General features: G+C 42.4%; 1 protein-coding gene across 6 annotated transcripts in view; it reads left to right on the top strand.

Annotated features, from left to right (window-relative positions):
- Positions 1-19,758, top strand: part of plekhg5b (pleckstrin homology domain containing, family G (with RhoGef domain) member 5b) — a 193,355-nt gene extending 173,597 nt beyond the window's left edge. For 5 of the 6 annotated variants that reach the window (XM_034173416.1, XM_034173415.1, XM_034173419.1 and 2 more), the window contains 10 exons: positions 205-405; positions 3,121-3,231; positions 3,315-3,464; positions 3,549-3,686; positions 3,777-3,896; positions 3,975-4,107; positions 6,137-6,252; positions 11,068-11,225; positions 17,072-18,115; positions 18,210-19,758. In XM_034173416.1, coding sequence (XP_034029307.1) covers positions 205-405; positions 3,121-3,231; positions 3,315-3,464; positions 3,549-3,686; positions 3,777-3,896; positions 3,975-4,107; positions 6,137-6,252; positions 11,068-11,225; positions 17,072-18,115; positions 18,210-18,219 — 2,181 coding nt within the window. In that variant the 3' untranslated portion in view covers positions 18,220-19,758. Of the gene's footprint in view, positions 1-204; positions 406-3,120; positions 3,232-3,314; positions 3,465-3,548; positions 3,687-3,776; positions 3,897-3,974; positions 4,108-6,136; positions 6,253-11,067; positions 11,226-17,071; positions 18,120-18,209 lie in introns of those variants that run through there. The other variant, XM_034173417.1, reaches the window with a different exon arrangement.
- Positions 19,759-21,123: the final 1,365 nt, after the last annotated feature.

Raw genomic sequence — 21,123 nt, 5'->3', positions numbered from 1 at the left:
CAACTGTGGTACTTTTCCTCACAGACGTTTCACAATCATGTGCTGATAAACGGTAATTCTGTCTGTTCTGAGAGATTAACTGTAATAACATCTCTGTAAAGTGTGTTATTGTTTTATAGATGGAAAGTCTGCAGAGATCCCCCTCTTGGAATTGATTTTTTTATTATTGTTATTAATATTAGTTTATTTGATGGCCCTGTCCAGCTGTTCCTGTGCGGGCTGCTAAACCTTCAGGAGAGCGGAGTGTTGATGGAGGTGGAGCCCACCAAGCTGTTCAGCAACATCCAAGAAATTGTCCGCCTCCACGCGGAGCTATGGAACCAGGTTATGTTGCCAGTTCTGGAGAAGGCCAGGCAAGCCCGGGCTCTGCTCGACCCCACTGACCTCCATGACGGCTTCAGGACGGTCAGTTATACCTTTAATGTAAACGAGCCATTTACCTGCCACAGGGTGGGTTTGATTCAGAAACTGAAATGAAAACTTCATATTCACCAACAAAGCTATATCCTAACACCTATCCTGAATCCCAGAGAGCTGTTACGGCGCAACTTAAGCTGCCTCACGAAGAGACAGCTGATGTCACTACTACTATGCTACTGCTGCTGTTACTTGCACAAATGAGGAGGTAAAAGGTTCAATAGAGTAGGAAGTACAGTACCAAACTTTTACCATATTTGTGATGATGATGCAGCACTAAAGGGTCTATCCCCTGAACAACTACTACTACTACTACGTAGTACGAAAGTACTCAATAGCCTGTGTCACTCCCTGTATGTCAAAGCCTATGTGTGCCAAATTTGACCCAATTCTTAGGTGTCGTTTGGACGTGAGAGGGACATACACACACACACACACACACACGTACACAGTTATCTCTTAGTACATGTATTAACTTCAGGTGCAGTCAAGAAACCATAAGCAGCTGATTTTAGTTTCAGTGTCTCTAAAATTTGAAGATTGCTGTGAAAGTGAAATTCTTTTTAGGACAGGGATGAGCAACCGTGTGCCACAAACAGCCAGCAGCCTGCAGGATTCCAGTCACGTCAGCGGGTTGAAAATCTGGAGACTCGTTGACTGTTTGTGCCACAGGATTTTCCAGCCGTGTTGTCGGAGCTGCTCTTTCCGTCGGTGGAAAATCACGTCTGCCCGCTGTTGATCGTTCCGTCTTCCACTCTGACATGCCAGTTCCAGAGATAACACCTTGTCAGCTTTGTCAGACAGAGTCTGTGCTTTCATATAAGCAAGATGTGAATTTATCAAACATGTTAGATAAATGTGCAAATGGCGTGTTTCCTTCACAGAGAGAGAATTTTCTCTGCTGTGTCCCGGCCAAATCTGAGACGTTTTTCAGTAATCCACACATTAGTTCTATAGTTTCTGCCTTTACTGTTCATCTTTTCATAGTAGTGGATATGGACATAGGGTATTTTTTTTTTTTTTTTTAAACAATAGCTTATCAGATAATTACCTCTCACGGATGACATTGTGTTGTCATTGTGACAAATGACATCTGCATGTGATGATAACTCATGATGTTTAGGACAGGCTGTGACAAAATGTTGTAGAGACGGAGTTGATCAAATGTGATTGATTCAAAATCTTTTTCTAACATTGTGAGATTCATTTTGCCTTTTATCTTTTGATGCATTTTTTGTGTGTGGTAAATGCACTGCATTTCAATTTCACTTTTCTGTCTGTTTGAAGCTGAAGGTGTCGATTTGTATGGCTCTTGAAATGCTATTGCTTGTGCACAGTATCTTTATTCCAATTGTACGAGGTCTGTTAGAAAACTATCTGACCTTTTATTTTTTTTAAAAACTATATGGATTTGAATCATGTTCGCTTGCATCAGCCAAGCTTGAACCTTCGTGCGCATGCGTGAGTTTTTTTCACGCCTGTCGGTTGCGTCATTCGCCTGTGGGCAGGCTTTGAGTGAGCACTGGTCCACCCCCCTCGTCAGATTTTCATTGTCAGGGAAATGGCTGAGTGACTGGAGCAGCGCTGAATCAAATTTTTCCAGAAACTGTGAGAGACAGCCAGGTGGAAACCATTCGGAAGATTCAGATGGCTTCCGGTGGCTTTTCAGCCGAGTGAGTATCCGAGAAATTGTGTAACAGCTGGGCATGTCACAACTTGTCCTGTGAGACTTCCAACACGGACGTCCTTTTTGTTGTGCGCCATTGCGGCTCCGTCCCGACACGCGAATTCCTCCGCACGGTTTTCATTACAAAATCTCCTGTAACAGTGGAATGTGACGCAAAAGTGCTGATGTACACCTCTTCTGCAATTTCAGACGACATCCCGGATCAACAAAGCTTTCACTTTGGAAATGATCTGGTCGTTTCAGCCTGTCGATGGCCGCTTGGAGCGCGGTGCACCCTCCACCACTGTGGGCCGTCTTTAATCTGGTTGTAATGCTCCTTAATCTGTGTGACGCCCAGATGTACAGTTTAGTCTATATATATATATATATATATATATATATATATATATATATATATATGAGAGAGAGAGAGACACACACACAAATATATGTATTTCCTGGTCTAAAGGGGATTTTAGAGCTAAGGATCCTGTGGTCACATGGGTAAGAAAAACCACAACACAACAAAGGACACATAAAATAACCAGAATAGATAGAGCCAAAAAATTCAGTACTGATTCAAAAAGCATGAATTTAAACATTTTACAAGTATTCCCCCTCATTAATTTCTACTGTTTACAGTTAATGAGGGCGTATACTTGCAAACAGTAGAAAATAAGCATGTTTTGTGTCTGGACTTTTGAAAGTACTCAAAGAACTTAACTGCCTAATGTGAGCTGAATAATGCACAATGTGCAAAAGCTCTCCTGTCTGCCCTTTTCTTCATAACGTGAGGAACACACAACAGACCGTCCTACTGAGATCGTACGTAAGGTTGCACCAGCTCAGCCTGATCAGATGCCACGCAGCCATTTACAGTTTCATAGGTTAACAACAGAGCCATAAAATCCACATTATGCACACAGGTGCCCCGTTTAAAGGAGCAAACAGCGTAAAACGGTCAAATTTCTCAGTTACAGTCGGCATTCGTGCAGATGACGATGATGATGATTGTGTCTTCATGTCCATGTGTTCAGTTTGGCTCCAGGTTTCAGCCTTACATCCGTTACTGCATGGAGGAGGAGGGCTGTATGGAGTACATGCGCACACTTCTCAGGGACAACGAACTCTTCCGCATTTATGTCACGGTCAGTTGTCACCTCCAGTCTGGTTCGCCTTGCTGATCTTAGTTGGATTGAGAGTTTGACTTACCTTATTTTCCATAAATCAGTGGGGAGAGACCCATAAGCAGTGCAACCGTCTGAAGCTGGCTGACATGTTGGCGAAGCCTCACCAGAGACTGACCAAATATCCCCTCCTCCTGAAGAGTGTTCTCAAGAAGACAGACGAGCCGTCAGCACGAGACATCGTTGGCAACATGGTATGGACGCACCAAAACAGGCACAAATTTGTTTACCATTTAAGCGGCTTGTCTCCCCGTCTGACTGGATTGTGTGTCCTGAAGGTTTCCACTGTGGAGGACTTCATCAACAGCGTGGACTCTCAGATGCGTCAGCGGCAGGAACAACAGAAACTGGCAACCATTTCTGCACGCATTGACACCTATGAGGCTGTAGAGGGCAGCAGTGAAGAAGTGGAAAAGGTGAGGGTGACTTGGTTCCGTTCTGAGCCTCCACCGCTGCCCCAGAGTCTTCAAGAGGATCCTCATCGTTTCATGCTTTTTCCCTTTTAGATCCTCAAGGAATACAACCGCTTTGACCTCATGGCTCCCATGAGGGGCATTCCTCCCGAGGAGACTCGACAGCTGCACCTCGAAGGAGCGCTAAGAATGAAAGAAGGCAAAGACAGTCGAGTAAGAATGACAAAGACGATTAAATCATACCGATTGGTGGAACACGAAAGCACTGAAATCACTTTATATCTTCTATAGGTGGACATCTACTGTTTCCTCTTCACTGATCTGCTGTTAATTACCAAACCAGTAAAAAGAGTAGAGAAGGTCAAAATCATCCGCCAGCCCCTTCTCATTCACAACGTTGTTTGCAAAGAGCTCAAAGACCCTGGTGAGTAGAAAACTAGAAGAGCAACACACCTGATCATTTTCATTGATTGTTTATTGGATTTAGTCGGGTTCTGTGTTTTCAAAAGTAGTTTGCTACAGAAAAGATGCTCTTATCCTGTGTGGTTTTAGCTAATGGTACGAGACATTTTGACATGGTGGGGCATCAACACTGAGTGGCCACGACGAATTCCAGTAGTATTAAAAATGTATGAATGAGGTATCGTAATACTACTAACCCACTACAACTGTATGGTGATTAACCGTATCATATCCATATTTTTACTGTAGATATGACACTTGAGATGTTGCGGGATATCTGCCATATCGCAGTCATTCGGCCCAAATTCAAAATGGTGACAAAAGTTCCATGAAATAATAAAAAAAATTGACATTGTTGAGACTTTTTTCCTTTTTTTTTTTTTTACAAAACCTTTAAAAAAAACAGCTTCGGAAGTAATTAGTAACACTGAACATGGCAGCTATATGTACACAATAACAACAACAAAAAAATGCTAGCAACCTACTAGGTAGGTCAGTGGGATAAGGAGTTGAGCATATGTAGATCTGGGTTCGATTTGCAGTCAGGCTGCCTGTCTGTGTCATTGGTCAACACACATCACATGCATTGTCCCATTCCACCCAGGTGCAAATGGGTACCAGTTTTGGCTAGCGAAGTAACCTGCATCAGACAGGTGTCACTTTCAGGAGAGACGTAGGCACTCATCATCTTCATGCTGTTGGGGAAAGTGTAGTGACACGGACCACAACAGGGGGCGCAAATGAACGGTCAATTAGATGAGCCAAAAGGTAACAATTTAATGTTGTGAATGTGCACAACGAATATACAGACAATCTCAGAATCTGATAGCAGTCAATACACAAAGGTGACGTGTGGGCAGGCTCGAGGATAGAAGACATCTGTCCTGAGAAGAGCCGGAACCACACGATTTCCACCACCACAGAACCTGGTGAATACTGGAGCCGCCAAGTCCCGAATTCCCAGGTGATCACCGTCCCCAACTGTTGGATCTGGTACTGCTGGCGAGGAGCACAAACAGTGAGATGTGGGTGTGTGCACACCCAGTAACAAAAACAGTCAGAAGGTGGAAAGTCACCTCCACCTCTAATCACACACTCATGCAGCTCCTGTTAACCACTTATCTGGTTGGGGTGTGAAGCGAAGCCGTCGCTGTTCACACCAAACGCCAATCCAGCAGATAAGGCTCACAACAGGAAAGCGGCTGCAAAAAGAGTTCAGACTATGACACAGTTTTCAGTACAGCAGAGAATATTACCTTCACAGGTAGATGATATCTCGGCAATGAGGTGGAGATGACGTCCGGGTTTTATGGAGCAGTAAGATGAAGTGTAGATGGGTGACAGCTGTCATGAGATAATGAGTGACAGCTGTCACCCCCGGCTGTGTCCGTGGTGGCAGCGCCCTCTCCTGCCTGAAGCCCGCACTTCAGGCAGGGCGCCCTCTGGTGGTGGGCCAGCAGTACCTCCTCTTCTGGCGGCCCACACCACACATGCAGCTGATTCAGAGACAAGCACCAATGGACTTCAGGGTCGATATAGAACTTAATAGTCCCTGTAAAAATGTAATATTGCAAGAAATGTTTGTTGTTTTAAGTAATCACAGAATTCAAGAATGTGTCAATAGCTGCATAATTTTAAGGTGTAGGAAAACAGTTTTGAGTAATTTAGAGTTCTACTCTTAACCAGCTTCATCTACTAAACCACTACCACCTTCATGTCCAGATCCAGCGGCACATTGTCTTATCAATCGATGCCCACCTGATCAGCAGTTTGTGCCAAAAGTGACTTTACTCCTGTTATTTATGACACTCAAGCAGCATGATTAGCAGCCATGATTTATTTGACTGTCGCTGCACAAACGTAAACTCGCTCACTAACAGCTTTAATGTGTTACTGAGCTGAAGTGTGTATTTTACTTACAGCATGATGACTGTCAACAGTTTTGTGTTTTCCCAAGTTGTGCTGAGTTTTTTTGTGCTCTTTGTCTGCAGGATCTTTCATTCTCATCTACCTCAATGAGTTCAAGAGTGCAGTTGCAGCCTATACTTTCCAAGCCAACAGCGCCACCCAGGGACGAAGCTGGATTGATGCAATCTGCAATGTACAGGTTGGATCTTTGTGTCTTGTTACTTCTGTAGGCAGATGGGAAATGAGATTTGAAAACAGCAGAGTTCTTTTAATAATAATGTAAGAGGCTGTTGTTTTTATCTGAAGTTCAAATGGGGGTTTGCATCTTAATTTTGACCTCATAGTTTGACCTCATTGCTTGCCTCTACTGGTGGTTGGCTCTCACTGCAGTATTGTATCACTTCCTGTTCCAGAGCACAGCGGTGTTTTTCTGTATCTGTTAGCTGTTTAATCTGTGCAATTAGATTGATCTAGTTACCTAGATAATGATTTGTTTCACAGTGTAATCTTTGCGTGCCTTAACTAAAGCACTCCCTCTGCTGAATCACCTCTAAATTATTTACACATTATTCACTTTGTGTGTTTTTAGGAATCCGCTAGCTTAGCGCAGCTACTAGCTCTTAGCCGGTTTAGCATGGCGGCTTCTCCTGTCTCTCCCGCACTTTTCTGCTCTGGGTGTGAAATGTTTAGTTATTCCTCTGCCTCCTTTAGCAGTAGTGGTACTTGTAATAGGTGTAGCTTATTCGTAACTTTGGAGGCCAGGCTGGGCGAATTGGAGACTCAGCTCCGCACCTTGGAAAATTCTACAGCTAGCCAGGCCCCTGTAGTTGGTGCGGACCAAGGTAGCTTAGCCGCCGTTAGTTTCCCTCTGGCAGATCCCAAGCAGCCGGGAAAGCAGGCCGACTGGGTGACTGTGAGGAGGAAGCGTAGTCCTAAACAGAAGCCCCCTGTACACCACCAACCCGTTCACATCTCTAACCGTTTTTCCCCACTCGACGACACACCCGCCGAGGATCAAACTGTGGTTATTGACGACTCTGTTTTGAGAAATGTGAAGTTAGCGACACCAGCAACCATAGTCAATTGTCTTCTGGGGGCCAGAGCAGGCGACATTGAAGGAAATTTGAAACTGCTGGCTAAGGCTAAGCGTAAATTTGGTAAGATTGTAATTCACGTCGGCAGTAATGACACCCGGTTACGCCAATCGGAGGTCACTAAAATTAACATTGAATCGGTGTGTAACTTTGCAAAAAACAATGTCGGACTCTGTAGTTTTCTCTGGGCCCCTCCCCAATCGGACCGGGAGTGACATGTTTAGCCACATGGTCTCCTTGAATTGCTGGCTGTCTGAGTGGTGTCCAGAAAATGAGGTGGGCTTCATAGATAATTGGCAAAGCTTCTGGGGAAAACCTGGTCTTGTTAGGAGAGACGGCATCCATCCCACTTTGGATGGAGCAGCTCTCATTTCTAGAAATCTGGCCAATTTTCTTAAATCCTCCAAACCATGACTATCCAGGGTTGGGACCAGGAAGCAGAGTTGTAGTCTTACACACCTCTCTGCAGCTTCTCTCCCCCTGCCATCCCCTCATTACCCCATCCCCGTAGAGACGGGTGCCTGCTCCCAGACCACCAACAACCAGTAAAAATCTATTAAGCATAAAAATTCAAAAGAAAAAATAATATAGCACCTTCAACTGCACCACAGACTAAAACAGTTAAATGTGGTCTATTAAACATTAGGTCTTTCTCTTCTAAGTCCCTGTTAGTAAATGATATAATAATTGATCAACATATTGATTTATTCTGCCTTACAGAAACCTGGTTACAGCAGGATGAATATGTTAGTTTAAATGAGTCAACACCCCCGAGTCACACTAACTGCCAGAATGGTCGTAGCACGGGCCGAGGCGGAGGATTAGCAGCAATCTTCCACTCCAGCTTATTAATTAATCAAAAACCCAGACAGAGCTTTAATTCATTTGAAAGCTTGACTCTTAGTCTTGTCCATCCAAATTGGAAGTCCCAAAAACCAGTTTTATTGGTTATTATCTATCGTCCACCTGGTCGTTACTGTGAGTTTCTCTGTGAATTTTCAGACCTTTTGTCTGACTTAGTGCTTAGCTCAGATAAGATAATTATAGTGGGCAATTTTAACATCCACACAGATGCTGAGAATGACAGCCTCAACACTGCATTTAATCTATTATTAGACTCAATTGGCTTTGCTCAAAATGTAAATGAGTCCACCCACCACTTTAATCATATCTTAGATCTTGTTCTGACTTATGGTATGGAAATTGAAGACTTAACAGTATTCCCTGAAAACTCCCTTCTGTCTGATCATTTCTTTATAACATTTACATTTACTCTGATGGACTACCCAGCAGTGGGGAATAAGTTTCATTACACTAGAAGTCTTTCAGAAAGCGCTGTAACTAGGTTTAAGGATATGATTCCTTCTTTATGTTCTCTAATGCCATATACCAACACAGTGCAGAGTAGCTACCTAAACTCTGTAAGTGAGATAGAGTATCTCGTCAATAGTTTTACATCCTCATTGAAGACAACTTTGGATGCTGTAGCTCCTCTGAAAAAGAGAGCTTTAAATCAGAAGTGCCTGACTCCGTGGTATAACTCACAAACTCACAGCTTAAAGCAGATAACCCGTAAGTTGGAGAGGAAATGGCGTTAGAAGATCTTCACTTAGCCTGGAAAAACAGTCTGTTGCTCTATAAAAAAGCCCTCCGTAAAGCTAGGACATCTTACTACTCATCACTAATTGAAGAAAATAAGAACAACCCCAGGTTTCTTTTCAGCACTGTAGCCAGGCTGACAAAGAGTCAGAGCTCTATTGAGCCGAGTATTCCTTTAACTTTAACTAGTAATGACTTCATAACTTTCTTTGCTAATAAAATTTTAACTATTAGAGACAAATTACTCATCACCATCCCAAAGACGTATCGTTATCTTTGGCTGCTTTCAGTGATGCCGGTATTTGGTTAGACTCTTTCTCTCCGATTGTTCTGTCTGAGTTATTTTCATTAGTTACTTCATCCAAACCATCAACATGTCTATTAGACTCCATTCCTACCAGACTGCTCAAGGAAGCCCTACCATTATTTAATGCTTCGATCTAAATATGATCAATCTATCTTTATTAGTTGGCTATGTACCACAGGCTTTTAAGGTGGCAGTAATTAAACCATTACTTAAAAAGCCATCAATTGACCCAGCTATCTTAGCTAATTATAGGCCAATCTCCAACCTTCCTTTTCTCTCAAAAATTCTTGAAAGGGTAGTTGTAAAACAGCTAACTGATCATCTGCAGATGAATGGTCTATTTGAAGAGTTTCAGTCAGGTTTTAGAAATCATCATAGTACAGAAACAGCATTAGTGAAGGTTACAAATGATCTTCTTATGGCCTCAGACAATGGACTCATCTCTGTGCTTGTTCTGTTAGACCTCAGTGCTGCTTTTGATACTGTTGACCATAAAATTTTATTACAGAGATTAGAGCATGCCATAGGTATTAAAGGCACTGCGCTGCGGTGGTTTCATTCATATTTATCTAATAGATTACAATTTGTTCATGTAAATGGAGAATCTTCTTCACAGACTAAGGTTAATTATGGAGTTCCACAAGGTTCTGTGCTAGGACCAATTTTATTCACTTTATACATGCTTCCCTTAGGCAGTATTATTAGACGGCATTGCTTAAATTTTCATTGTTACGCAGATGATACCCAGCTTATCTATCCATGAAGCCAGAGGACACACACCAATTAACTAAACTGCAGGATTGTCTTACAGACATAAAGACATGGATGACCTCTAATTTCCTGCTTTTAAACTCAGATAAAACTGAAGTTATTGTACTTGGCCCCACAAATCTTAGAAACATGGTGTCTAACCAGATCCTTACTCTGGATGGCATTACCCTGACCTCCAGTAATACTGTGAGAAATCTTGGAGTCATTTTTGATCAGGATATGTCATTCAATGCGCATATTAAACAAATATGTAGGACTGCTTTTTTGCATTTGTGCAATATCTCTAAAATTAGAAAGGTCTTGTCTCAGAGTGATGCTGAAAAACTAATTCATGCATTCATTTCCTCTAGGCTGGACTGTTGTAATTCATTATTATCAGGTTGTCCTAAAAGTTCCCTGAAAAGCCTTCAGTTAATTCAAAATGCTGCAGCTAGAGTACTGACGGGGACTAGAAGGAGAGAGCATATCTCACCCATATTGGCCTCTCTTCATTGGCTTCCTGTTAATTCTAGAATATAATTTAAAATTCTTCTTCTTACTTATAAGGTTTGAATAATCAGGTCCCATCTATCTTAGGGACCTCATAGTACCATACACCCCAATAGAGCGCTTCGCTCTCAGACTGCAGGCTTACTTGTAGTTCCTAGGGTTTGTAAGAGTAGAATGGGAGGCAGAGCCTTCAGCTTTCAGGCTCCTCTCCTGTGGAACCAGCTCCCAATTCAGATCAGGGAGACAGACACCCTCTCTACTTTTAAGATTATGCTTAAAACTTTCCTTTTTGCTAAAGCTTATAGTTAGGGCTGGATCAGGTGACCCTGAACCATCCCTTAGTTATGCTGCTATAGACTTAGACTGCTGGGGGGTTCCCATGATGCACTGAGTGTTTCTTTCTCTTTTTGCTCTGTATGCACAACTCTGCATTTAATCATTAGTGATTGATCTCTGCTCCCCTCCACAGCATGTCTTTTTCCTGATTCTCTCCCTCAGCCCCAACCAGTCCCAGCAGGAGACTGCCCCTCCCTGAGCCTGGTTCTGCTGGAGGTTTCTTCCTGTTAAAAGGGAGTTTTTCCTAACCACTGTCGCCAAGTGCTTGCTCACAGGGGGTCGTTTTGACCGTTGGGGTTTTTATGTAATTATTGTATGGCCTTGCCTTACAATATAAAGCGCCTTGGGGCAACTGTTTGTTGTGATTTGGCGCTATATAAATAAAATTGATTGAAAATTGATTGATTGAATTTTGCAGAACCAGCTGCAGAGGCTTCGCAATGAGGAGGTCCTCCGCCAGCAGAACAGTCTAAAGAGGGGTGTGGAGCCGGAGGAAGAAGAGGAGGAGGATGACGAGAGCAGTAACTCCACAACCAGCTCCCCGTGCCTCAGACACAAAGACCAGCAGAACACAAGGTGACAAGTCTGAGTGATTCACCCACTAAAAGAAGACACTAACAGAGAGGAAAGTTTTCCAGGAATAACCAGAATTACACATGTGGAGCATATCACAGTTTTTACCGGACATTATTACACTGACATGGATCACTGGGCAATATAAAAAAACACCACCGACTGTTAGTAATAGCATGTGTGTCTATGGTAGACCGCACTTAACACCAGTGGTGGGCACAGTTCCGATAATCTGATAATTATCAAAGATAATGTTTTCATTATCGGATTATCTTTTCAGATAACTTTGAAAACCATTATTGGACTAATTATCTTCTGATAAATTTTTGTCTGATAATTTTTAGACCGTTAACGAGGTAAACAAAGCTGAACAGCTACAAACACTTATAAAATTTAAAATCAGTTGAGCACCTACCTGTTAAATGTTTCGTAGTAGATGTGTAGTTCTACAACCCCTGGCAATAATTATGGAATCGCCGGCCTCGGAGGATGTTCATTCAGTTGTTTAATTTTGTAGAAAAAAAGCAGATCACAGACATGACACAAAACTAAAGTCATTTCAAATGGCAACTTTCTGGCTTTAAGAAACACTATAAGAAATCAAAAAAAAAATTGTAGCAGTCAGTAACGGTTACTTTTTTAGACCAAGCAGAGGGAAAAAAATATGGACTCACTCAATTCTGAGGAATAAATTATGGAATCACCCTGTAAATTTTCATCCCCAAAACTAACACCTGCATCAAATCAGATCTGCTCGTTAGTCTGCATCTAAAAAGGAGTGATCACACCTTGGAGAGCTGTTGCACCGAGTGGACTGACATGAATCATGGCTCCAACATGAGAGATGTCAATTGAAACAAAGGAGAGGATTATCAAACTCTTAAAAGAGGGTAAATCATCACGCAATGTTGGTGAAGATGTTGGTTGTTCACAGTCAGCTGTGTCTAAACTCTGGACCAAATACAAACAACATGGGAAGGTTGTTAAAGGCAAACATACTGGTAGACCAAGGAAGACATCAAAGCGTCAAGACAGAAAACTTAAAGCAATATGTCTCAAAAATCGAAAATGCACAACAAAACAAATGAGGAACGAATGGGAGGAAACTGGAGTCAACGTCTGTGGAAGGGTGGAAGTTGAAGAAAATGGTCCATGACAAGGCTCCAACCTGCAAAGCTGATCTGGCAACAGCAATCAGAGAAAGTTGGAGCCAGATTGATGAAGAGTACTGTTTGTCACTCATTAAGTCCATGCCTCAGAGACTGCAAGCTGTTATAAAAGCCAGAGGTGGTGCAACAAAATACTAGTGATGTGTTGGAGTGTTCTTTTGTTTTTCATGATTCCATCATTTTTTCCTCAGAATTAAGTGATTCCATATTTTTTTTCCCTCTGCTTGGTCTAAAAAAGTAACCATTACTGACTGCCACAATTTTTTTCTTGATTTCTTATAGTGTTTCTTAAAGCCAGAAAGTTTCCATTTGAAATGACTTTAGTTTTGTGTCATGTCTGTGATCTGCTTTTTTTTTCTACAAAATTAAACAACTGAATGAACATCCTCCGAGGCCGGTGATTCCATAATTTTTGCCAGGGGTTGTACCCTCTGCAGACAGAGGAGAGCTGCTTCTAGAAGAAACCGCTCTGTCCTCTGCAGACAATGGAGAACTGGCAACCAAATAAAAAAAATTTCATTTCTTTTAACCCCATACTGTTACACGGCCAATATCACCCAAGTCATCCAGAGACATACATTTTTAATTTATGGTTCAAATTTTAACCAAACTGATTTCAGACAAGTTATTTAAATTAACGTCATGTCTGAAGTTTTATAAAGTGAAAATATAAAATATATGATTTAGTTTTAAAGTAATGCGCTACTTTTTAAGGTGTTAATGTGGACATGCTGTGTCCAGGTGCATTATGGGTAGGATAGGGTAATCTCAGTACGTTCATGACATGAGAAATGCATTTGAGACACCCTGTTCAGGCTCCACGGACAACAGCATTAAACTCTAGTGCCTAAAACTCTCGTGAATATATTCTCTGGATTTATAGATGTTGTTATTGTGTTTGCGTTAATTAAATTCCACGCATCTTAAATGTAGCAGACACAGATGATCTGGAATTTTGTTTTGGCAAGTTTTCAAGGTCTACTGCCATCTACTGGCCAGTAGTGTTCATGGCAATAGCTGAAGCTGGGCTGATATTTTCAATCTCTGTACTCGGTTTCAGCTCAAACTGTACCACAGAACCGCACGGTGTAAAAGTTCAGAGCGCACGATTTATGTTCTCACACAGATTGTACGTTCAAAAACCACACGTCGGACTCGTGTTTCCAGAAGCAAAATGTAAACAGAAGCATTTTTTTCAAACTTAATTTACAAAAACTCTCAATGGGAGACATCAAAGTTTAAAAAAAAACCCAAAACATTACAAGACAGGTCTGTGGTGTTTGCACAGGCACAGTGCGAGAGTTTGGACGCTTGTAGCTCTTCAGCAGCGGGATACCCTCACGACGGCCGACCAGAATATCAAACAGGTTTGATTTTCATCTGACCATATGATCGCCGATCAGGAGGTGGTCGTGAGATGTTAAACGCAGCTTGTTACTCCATGTATACTAAACGATGCGGAACACGAGATTAACCTGGAACTCGGTGCGATCCCAAAAAATTCTCGCATGAATGAAAAATCAGATGAAAAAGGGCCAAAACTCACACTGGCACCAGTAGATCATGACAGTGTTCTATTTATTTTGACACCGGTTATATCAGACGGTTATCTAATTACAACTTGGCTTTTTTTTTTTTTTTTGAAAATGCCTTTTTTTAAACAAATAAAAATGGCATATTTTACAAAAGCACATTTATCTGTAAACACCAACACACGACACACCTCACATTAACGTGTTGGTTTACATAGAATGAATGAGTCAACCAATCAGTGTTAGCGGAGGCACATTTTACCCAGAATGCCTTCTGTCTGTGTTTGTTACAAAACCTCAGAATTAGTGCATTATTCAACATTAAAAGATATATGTTATATCTTAACTTTGCACAAATGACAGAATTGACATTAATGGAGTTATTCTAGCAGTATTAATTTTATTTACACCAAACCATAAGTCAGCGGGGCTTTATTTTCCAAGACCTCGGCCTGTCGGCAGCATTGTGATTGAGTGGAGAGTTGAGCTTTGTGGCTTCTCTCAGCTGCGTTTGTGCTGGAAGCCATGTAGTAAACAGGAGCTTCCAGCAGGGGGCAGGACGCTCAAAGACAGAAGTGCTGACTCGTTGTTTGGGTCTGTTGTCGCCTTTGATGCTTCCAGAAGCGATCGTGGTGTTAAAACTCAAAATCAGCTTGTTTAGTTGTTGCAAGTGTACCGGAGACAATAGTGGAATTTATCAGTTATCTGTAATTTCCGATATATTTTTGGCTGGTTTATTGTTTTATCTTTATCAAAGATAACTTTTCAGTTATCTGATTATCTGTTATCAAAGTTAATTTTTTGGTTATCTGTGCCCACCACTGCTTAACACCACCCACTAGAGACATAGATTTACAGTGCATCTGGAAAGTTTTCACAACATTTTGATACGTTACAGCCTTTTTCCAAAATGGAGGAAATTCCCCCCCCCCCCCCCCCCCCCCCCAAAAAAAGGTCTACACACAATGGCAATGCAAAATCTTTTTTTTTTTTTTTTTTTTTTTTTTGATTTTTGCAAATTTATTAAAAATAAAAACTAAGAAATCACATGTACATAAGTATTCACAAGCTTTGGCATGAAGCTCAAAATTGAGCTCAAGTGCCTCCTGTTTTCATCCTTGAGATGTTTCTACAGTTTAGTTGGAGTCCATCTGGGGTAAATTCAGTTGATTGGACATGATTTGGAAAGACACACACCTGTCTACATATAAGATCCCACAGTTGACAGTCAGAGCACAAACCAAGCATGAAGTCAAAGGAATTGTCTGTAGACCTCTGAGACAGGATTGTCTGGAGGCACAAATCTGGGGAAGGGCACAGAAACATTTCTGCTGCTGTGAAGGTCCCAATGAGCACAGTGGCCTCCATCATCCGTAAATGTAAGAAGTTCGGATCCACCAGGACTCTTCCTAGAGCTGGCCGCCCGTCTAAACTGAGTGATCAGGGAGAAGGACCTTAGACAGGGAGGTGACCAAGAACCCGATGGTCACTCTGTCAGAGCTCCAGTATTCCTCTGTGGAGAGAGGAGAACCTTCCAGAAGAACAATCATCTCTGCAGCAATCCACCAATCAGGCCTGTATGGTAGTGTCCAGACGGAAGCCATTCCTTAGTAAAAGGCACATGACAGCCCACCTGGAGTTTGCCAAAAGGCACCTGAAGGACTCTCAAACCAGGAGAAACAAAATTCTCTGGTCTGATGAGACAAAGATTGAACTCAGTCTTATTTGGAGGAAACCAGGCACCATACCTGAAGCATGTGGTGGCAGCATCATGCTGTGGGGATGTTTTTCAGCAGCAGGAACTGGGGGACTAGTCAGGATTGAGGGAAAGATGAATGCACCAATGTACAGAGACATCCTGGATGAAAACCTGCTCCAGAGCGCTCTTGACCTCAGACTGGGGTGACGGTTCATCTTTCAGCAGGACAATGACCGTAAACACACAGCCAAGATATCAAAGGAGTGGCTTCAGGACAACTCTGTGAATGTCCTTGAGTGGTCCAGCCAGAGCCCAGACCTGAATCAGACTGAACATCAGAAAAGATAGGTGCACCAAGCTTGTGGCATCATATTCAAGAAGACTCGAGGCTGTAATTGCTGCCAAAGCTGCATCAACCAAATATTGAGCATAACTCTGTAACATCACAAAATATGGAAAAAGTGAAGCGCTGTGAATACTTTCTAGATGCACTGTAACCATGGGAACAGCATATGTTAAAGCTAATTGTAACACATCACTGCATGTGCGTAGTGTTTTCTTTCATACTACCTGTCAAACTCACCATGTCAGTGCAGTAATGTCTGGTATAAATTCCTGTCATCTCCACATCTGGAATTCCAGACATTCCTCTCAAAAAAGTCATCTCCAGGCATGAGAAATTTTCCAGAATTCCTGTTTTGTTTTTGTTTTTTTGTTTGTTTTTTTTAGGACGATCTGGGCCATTCCTGACATTGATGCATATCTGAGGAGAACTTTTTTGTTATATGGGCTGGGGTGGGGTGCAGGAAATGCAGGAATGGATGTATATTAAAAAAAGAAATGATGCGGACCACACAAAAAAATGAAATCTCTTTCTGTGAAATAGAAGTCAAAGTAATGTAAGGATCACTGTTTTTTTTGTTGTTGTTGTTTTTTGGTCTGATTTCTTTATATTTTCCATAATGTCCTGTTTTTTTTTTCTGATTTCAAAGGTAGGTTTTGGGTTGCAGATTTTGGTGGATCAGGGGTGTTAGGAATGCCATCTTACCTTTCTGCTTGAGTTTTTTGGGTTTGTTTTTGAATTTTGCTGAGACCTTCACACTTTTGAACTAATACTGAATCCATAAGCCAATTATTTATTTATTTGTTGGTGTTGCGGCCGGAGGGGGGGGGGGGGGGTGTCTACCCCTTGTTTTAGGATAAACTGTAAATGCATCTTTGCTGACATGGACTTAAGATAAAAGACGAGCAAGATTTTTTTGTTTCATCTCGTCACATTAAGAGAAACCTTCTGCTTGCTTGTTTTTACTTTGGGTCTTCAACAAATGCATGTACCATGTAATGACGCATTGACTTTGCTTCATTTGTCAGATTTCCAAACACCGTAACAGATAAACCCGGTTCTGTGACGTCGTGTTAACCTGTTTCTAACTGAGCTTCTCCTTTCAGTCAGTCCGATGGTTCTACTGAGACTCTGTCAGTGATGGACATCGATGAACCAGGGGAGCACAAAGAACCTGCAAACCCAACATCGGACCTTGATGAAACCGCTGAGAATGAATCAGACTCTGATGTGGTCACCATGTTACAACCCTGTGAGGTCCAGCCGGCCGGGTATGTGGGCCCCCATAGATTCCACTCCAGTATTTACCCCGAGGACATTCAGGAGGCAGCAGCTGACACAGAGGAGCTGGACCCCCAGTGTCGGTCTCTGTCCATGGACAGCGCCTACGGTACTCTTTCACCTGAATCACTTCAGAGAGAGCTTCAGCCACAGCCGGAACAAAGTGAGGGTGAGGATACGGAGGAGGAAGAAGGTGAGAGGGAGGGCCAGGTGCCAGAGCTAGAAGAGGCAGAAATAGAAGAGCTGGAGGAAGGAGGAGAAGAAGAAGAAGATGATTCCAACTCACTTGGGTCCCAGTTGTCAGTAATCCAGTCGACTAAGCCGCGCCGATGGCCGCGTTGCCACGCTCTGCAGAGGCCTTCTGCTCTGTTGTTATCCCGCTCAGAGGACAACCTACTACAGCGCTTCCACCTTAAAAACCCCTTAATCCACAAACATCTGCTCAATTCTGAGGCACAGGAGCAGTCAGAGTGTCGGGAAAAGGAGAACACTGTACGTGGGCACAGTAAGAGCCTGTCAGAACTGGCTCAGAGCTGCATGGAGCTGTTTCCCACCAGCCTCGATCACTCTGATGATAGCCTGAACACAAACACGCTCTCTGACAAACTCTGCTCTACTCTGAGGAGGGCAGAGGCCCGGAACGTGCACAGGGAGGCATCCGGTCATGACTCCCAAAGCAACAGCTCCGATGGAGAAACAGCACCATCTGGCTGCACAGACAGGAACTACGACTCAGCAGCTACTGGTGATTCTGGGGAAACGTCACCCAAAAAAAGGAAGTCTCCTGCCCAACAGCACAAGAAGCTGACGCTGGCTCAGCTGTACAGGATACGCACCACGTTGGTCCTCAACTCCACGCTTACTGCATCGTAAGTAGTAGATCATCAAGCGTTAACTCGTCATCTTCATGTAGATCCTGTGCATTTCCAGGAGGTACTGATTGATTTTTGTCTTTCTTTCCAGAGAGGTATAGCTGCTCCGAGGAGCGGTGCGACATCGAACACTTGTTTTGTGAGGGTGGACTGACTTTGTTGAACACAAAATGCACTCGCTCTGACTGCCCTCGCCCTTCCTCATGCTTTTTGGACAGTGACTGTAATTTTGTCTTTGAACAACTACGATCCTTTTTTTTTGTTTGTTTTCTTTGGTGTCACATTCATTTCTGAATTTCTTGAGTAAAGGGAAGAGGCAGGGAGACACTGATCGCTTGCACTTTGCAAACAGGCCTAGCATACGGGGCTGGGACCTTTAGGCTGACTGAGGCGCCGCTCCTGCAGGGGGAGGCGGCGTGCAGCTGGAGACCAGGCCTTGGGGCAAAGGTCATACATCCTTGTTCCTCTCTGCTCAGGAGAAGGCGGTGAAGCTGAAGGGAGGCAGATAAATGAGGCGCCCTCTCTGACGTGGGCAAACGAGAGGGGCGCCAAACCTTGAAAGTCCTTCAGACGCGTGCGCCGAAGACGTCCTAATATTTGTACTACTCCTGGTTTGTTCAAGAAAAGTAAAACAAGAAAAATTGCACAGTTTTCTGTAACTAGAAGAATCACTAAAGGAGTGAATTTCCATTTGCAGTCATGATGAATTTGAATTCATTTTTGTTGTGTTTGTGTGTGTTTGTGTGTGTGTCTGAGAATGTGTGTGAGAGCGAATGAGGGATTCCGTGATCCTCAATTCCTGACTGAACCAAAACTGACTCCCAAATCCTGTGAATATGCTAACACGCCCAAAGACAGCCAGTAGACTCCCAACAAAAAGTGTGTAAAAAAAAAAAAAAAAGCATATATTTTTGGTTGACAAACTGACCAAAAAAAAAAAAAGGGGTTTTTTTCTTAAATAATGAATAAATACAGGTAACAAAAGCTGTTTTGATGAATTTCCGGTGCGATACTTTCCAGCTTGATTGCGCGGTCGCCTGAGAGCATCAGACACATCACCATCAAAATACATCCATAGTCACGAGAGGAAGTCTGTATTTCAGTAATGTTCTACCTACGTTGGAGATCATTTCACAAACATTTCATTTCTTACATATGTTAATGATAGTGAAACCATTAGGAGGTTGTTGATTGTTTTTGGTTTGATGTTCTGTCGAAGAGTAAATCTGCACAGCTGGATTTAGTTAAACTGCTCTTTCCAGGAGCTTTAAAAAGAAAAACACACAGGACAGAAATGTAACGTTCAGCTTTTCACATCAGTAATTTAAGTCCAATAACCTTATTTCAAACAATGTCCAAACCAAATAGGCTAACTGTTTAGTTTTAGTTTTATGTGTAATATTTATTCTGCCTGCTAGGTTTTATATATATATATATATATATATAAGATATTGTTTGTTATTTGGTTTTGATTTGTACTTTTGCGTACGTGCGTGCGTGTGCGCGCGTACGTGCATGTGTGTATGCGTTGTAGTATTAATTTTTTCTCGTCAGGCATTAATGTGCTACAAACCAAAATCATGTGTTCTCCATTTCAGGAATTACTTCAAAGTGTCTTACAAAATAAAAATCCTAAAATATGCTGTAAACTCTCATTTTATTGATGTTTTAATAATTGTTGATGGAATATATTGAGAAAAAGGGCTGAAGTTGGATATCTTTATGGTTGGTAATGTGTGGTCATTGTGGTTTGGGTCAGATTAGCGAAGCAGTGCGCGTTCAATCAGAGAAGTAAGAGGCTTTGAAAATGTCAGTGTTTAGCATTTATACTCCTTTTTGCATAAGCAGTGATGGATCAGACTCAGGCTTTAAAAATGAGAAAAAAAAACCTGACAAGCTCATTTCAAGCCACGTACAGTATAAATTCAACCACACCTGCTCCTAATTCCCATCATCCACCCAAACCACTTGCTTTGTTTAATTTTATCTATCGCAACAAATTTGACGTGTTAATTGTTATTATATGCTGTTATAATTTAGTGAGTTACAAGATGATGGCATTTGCTGATTTTGCATTATTGCATCAACAAACTGCACTTTACAGGGTGCATTAATCACATCAGGTCTGGGAGCACCCAGAACCACCTTCAGTCCTGGATGGCAATCACCCAGACAGAGAACCGGTCCATCCCCACTTCTTGAAAATAACCATCTTTTTTGGGGAGGTGATGGTCTAGTGGTTATGTGCAGCTTGAGACCAGAGGATCAGAAAATCACTAAGCAGCCTTTGGCAAGGTTCTTAATCCCCGAGTTGCTTCCGGTGTGTAGTGAGCGCCCTGACATCAGGGTGAATGTGAGGCATTATTGTAAATTGCTTTGAGCGTCTGATGCAGATGGAAAAGCGCTATATAAATGCAGTCCATTTATCTACCTGCTGCAGCCAGGTGAAGCATGGTTGTCCCGTTGCCTTCTCCAGCCACTGGGGTCCTCAGCACTGAGAAACGTGTGTGCTGGATCATGCACAGAGAAACAAGCCACATAGCCGAAATGTCATAGCTGATGGTTCCTCACAATGCAACTTCAAATTCTCATCTGAATCTAACTAAATAAGTGTTTGTTTGACACGTTGTTCCAGTGGTACCCAGGGATACTCTGAAGAGACCTGTTCCCAAAGATGTCCAGGTTTCTCCTTAGGTTACTGGTTAGCCTCCAGGTCTTGCATCCATACAGGTAGCACCGGGGGGCCTAAAGACTTGGACCTTCATTCTCCTGCAAAGACATCTCTTCAGTGACCTCATAACTCCACACATTCTTCTCAGGCACCTCTCAATCTCAAAGGCCACAGATCCAAACATGAATCACTCCCAAGATAAGTGAATGTTCCTATAGGTTCAACACTTTGACCACATACAGATCCAGTCCTGATAGCAGAGTCCAAGAAGTCACGGAAAGCCTGGATTTTAGCCTTAATCCAGGAAAACTGCAAACTGAGACACTCAGATTCC

Source organism: Thalassophryne amazonica, chromosome 6 (genome assembly GCF_902500255.1).
Source record: "Thalassophryne amazonica chromosome 6, fThaAma1.1, whole genome shotgun sequence".
NCBI lineage: Eukaryota > Metazoa > Chordata > Actinopteri > Batrachoidiformes > Batrachoididae > Thalassophryne > Thalassophryne amazonica.
This window is presented reverse-complemented; position numbering and strand designations above follow the sequence as displayed.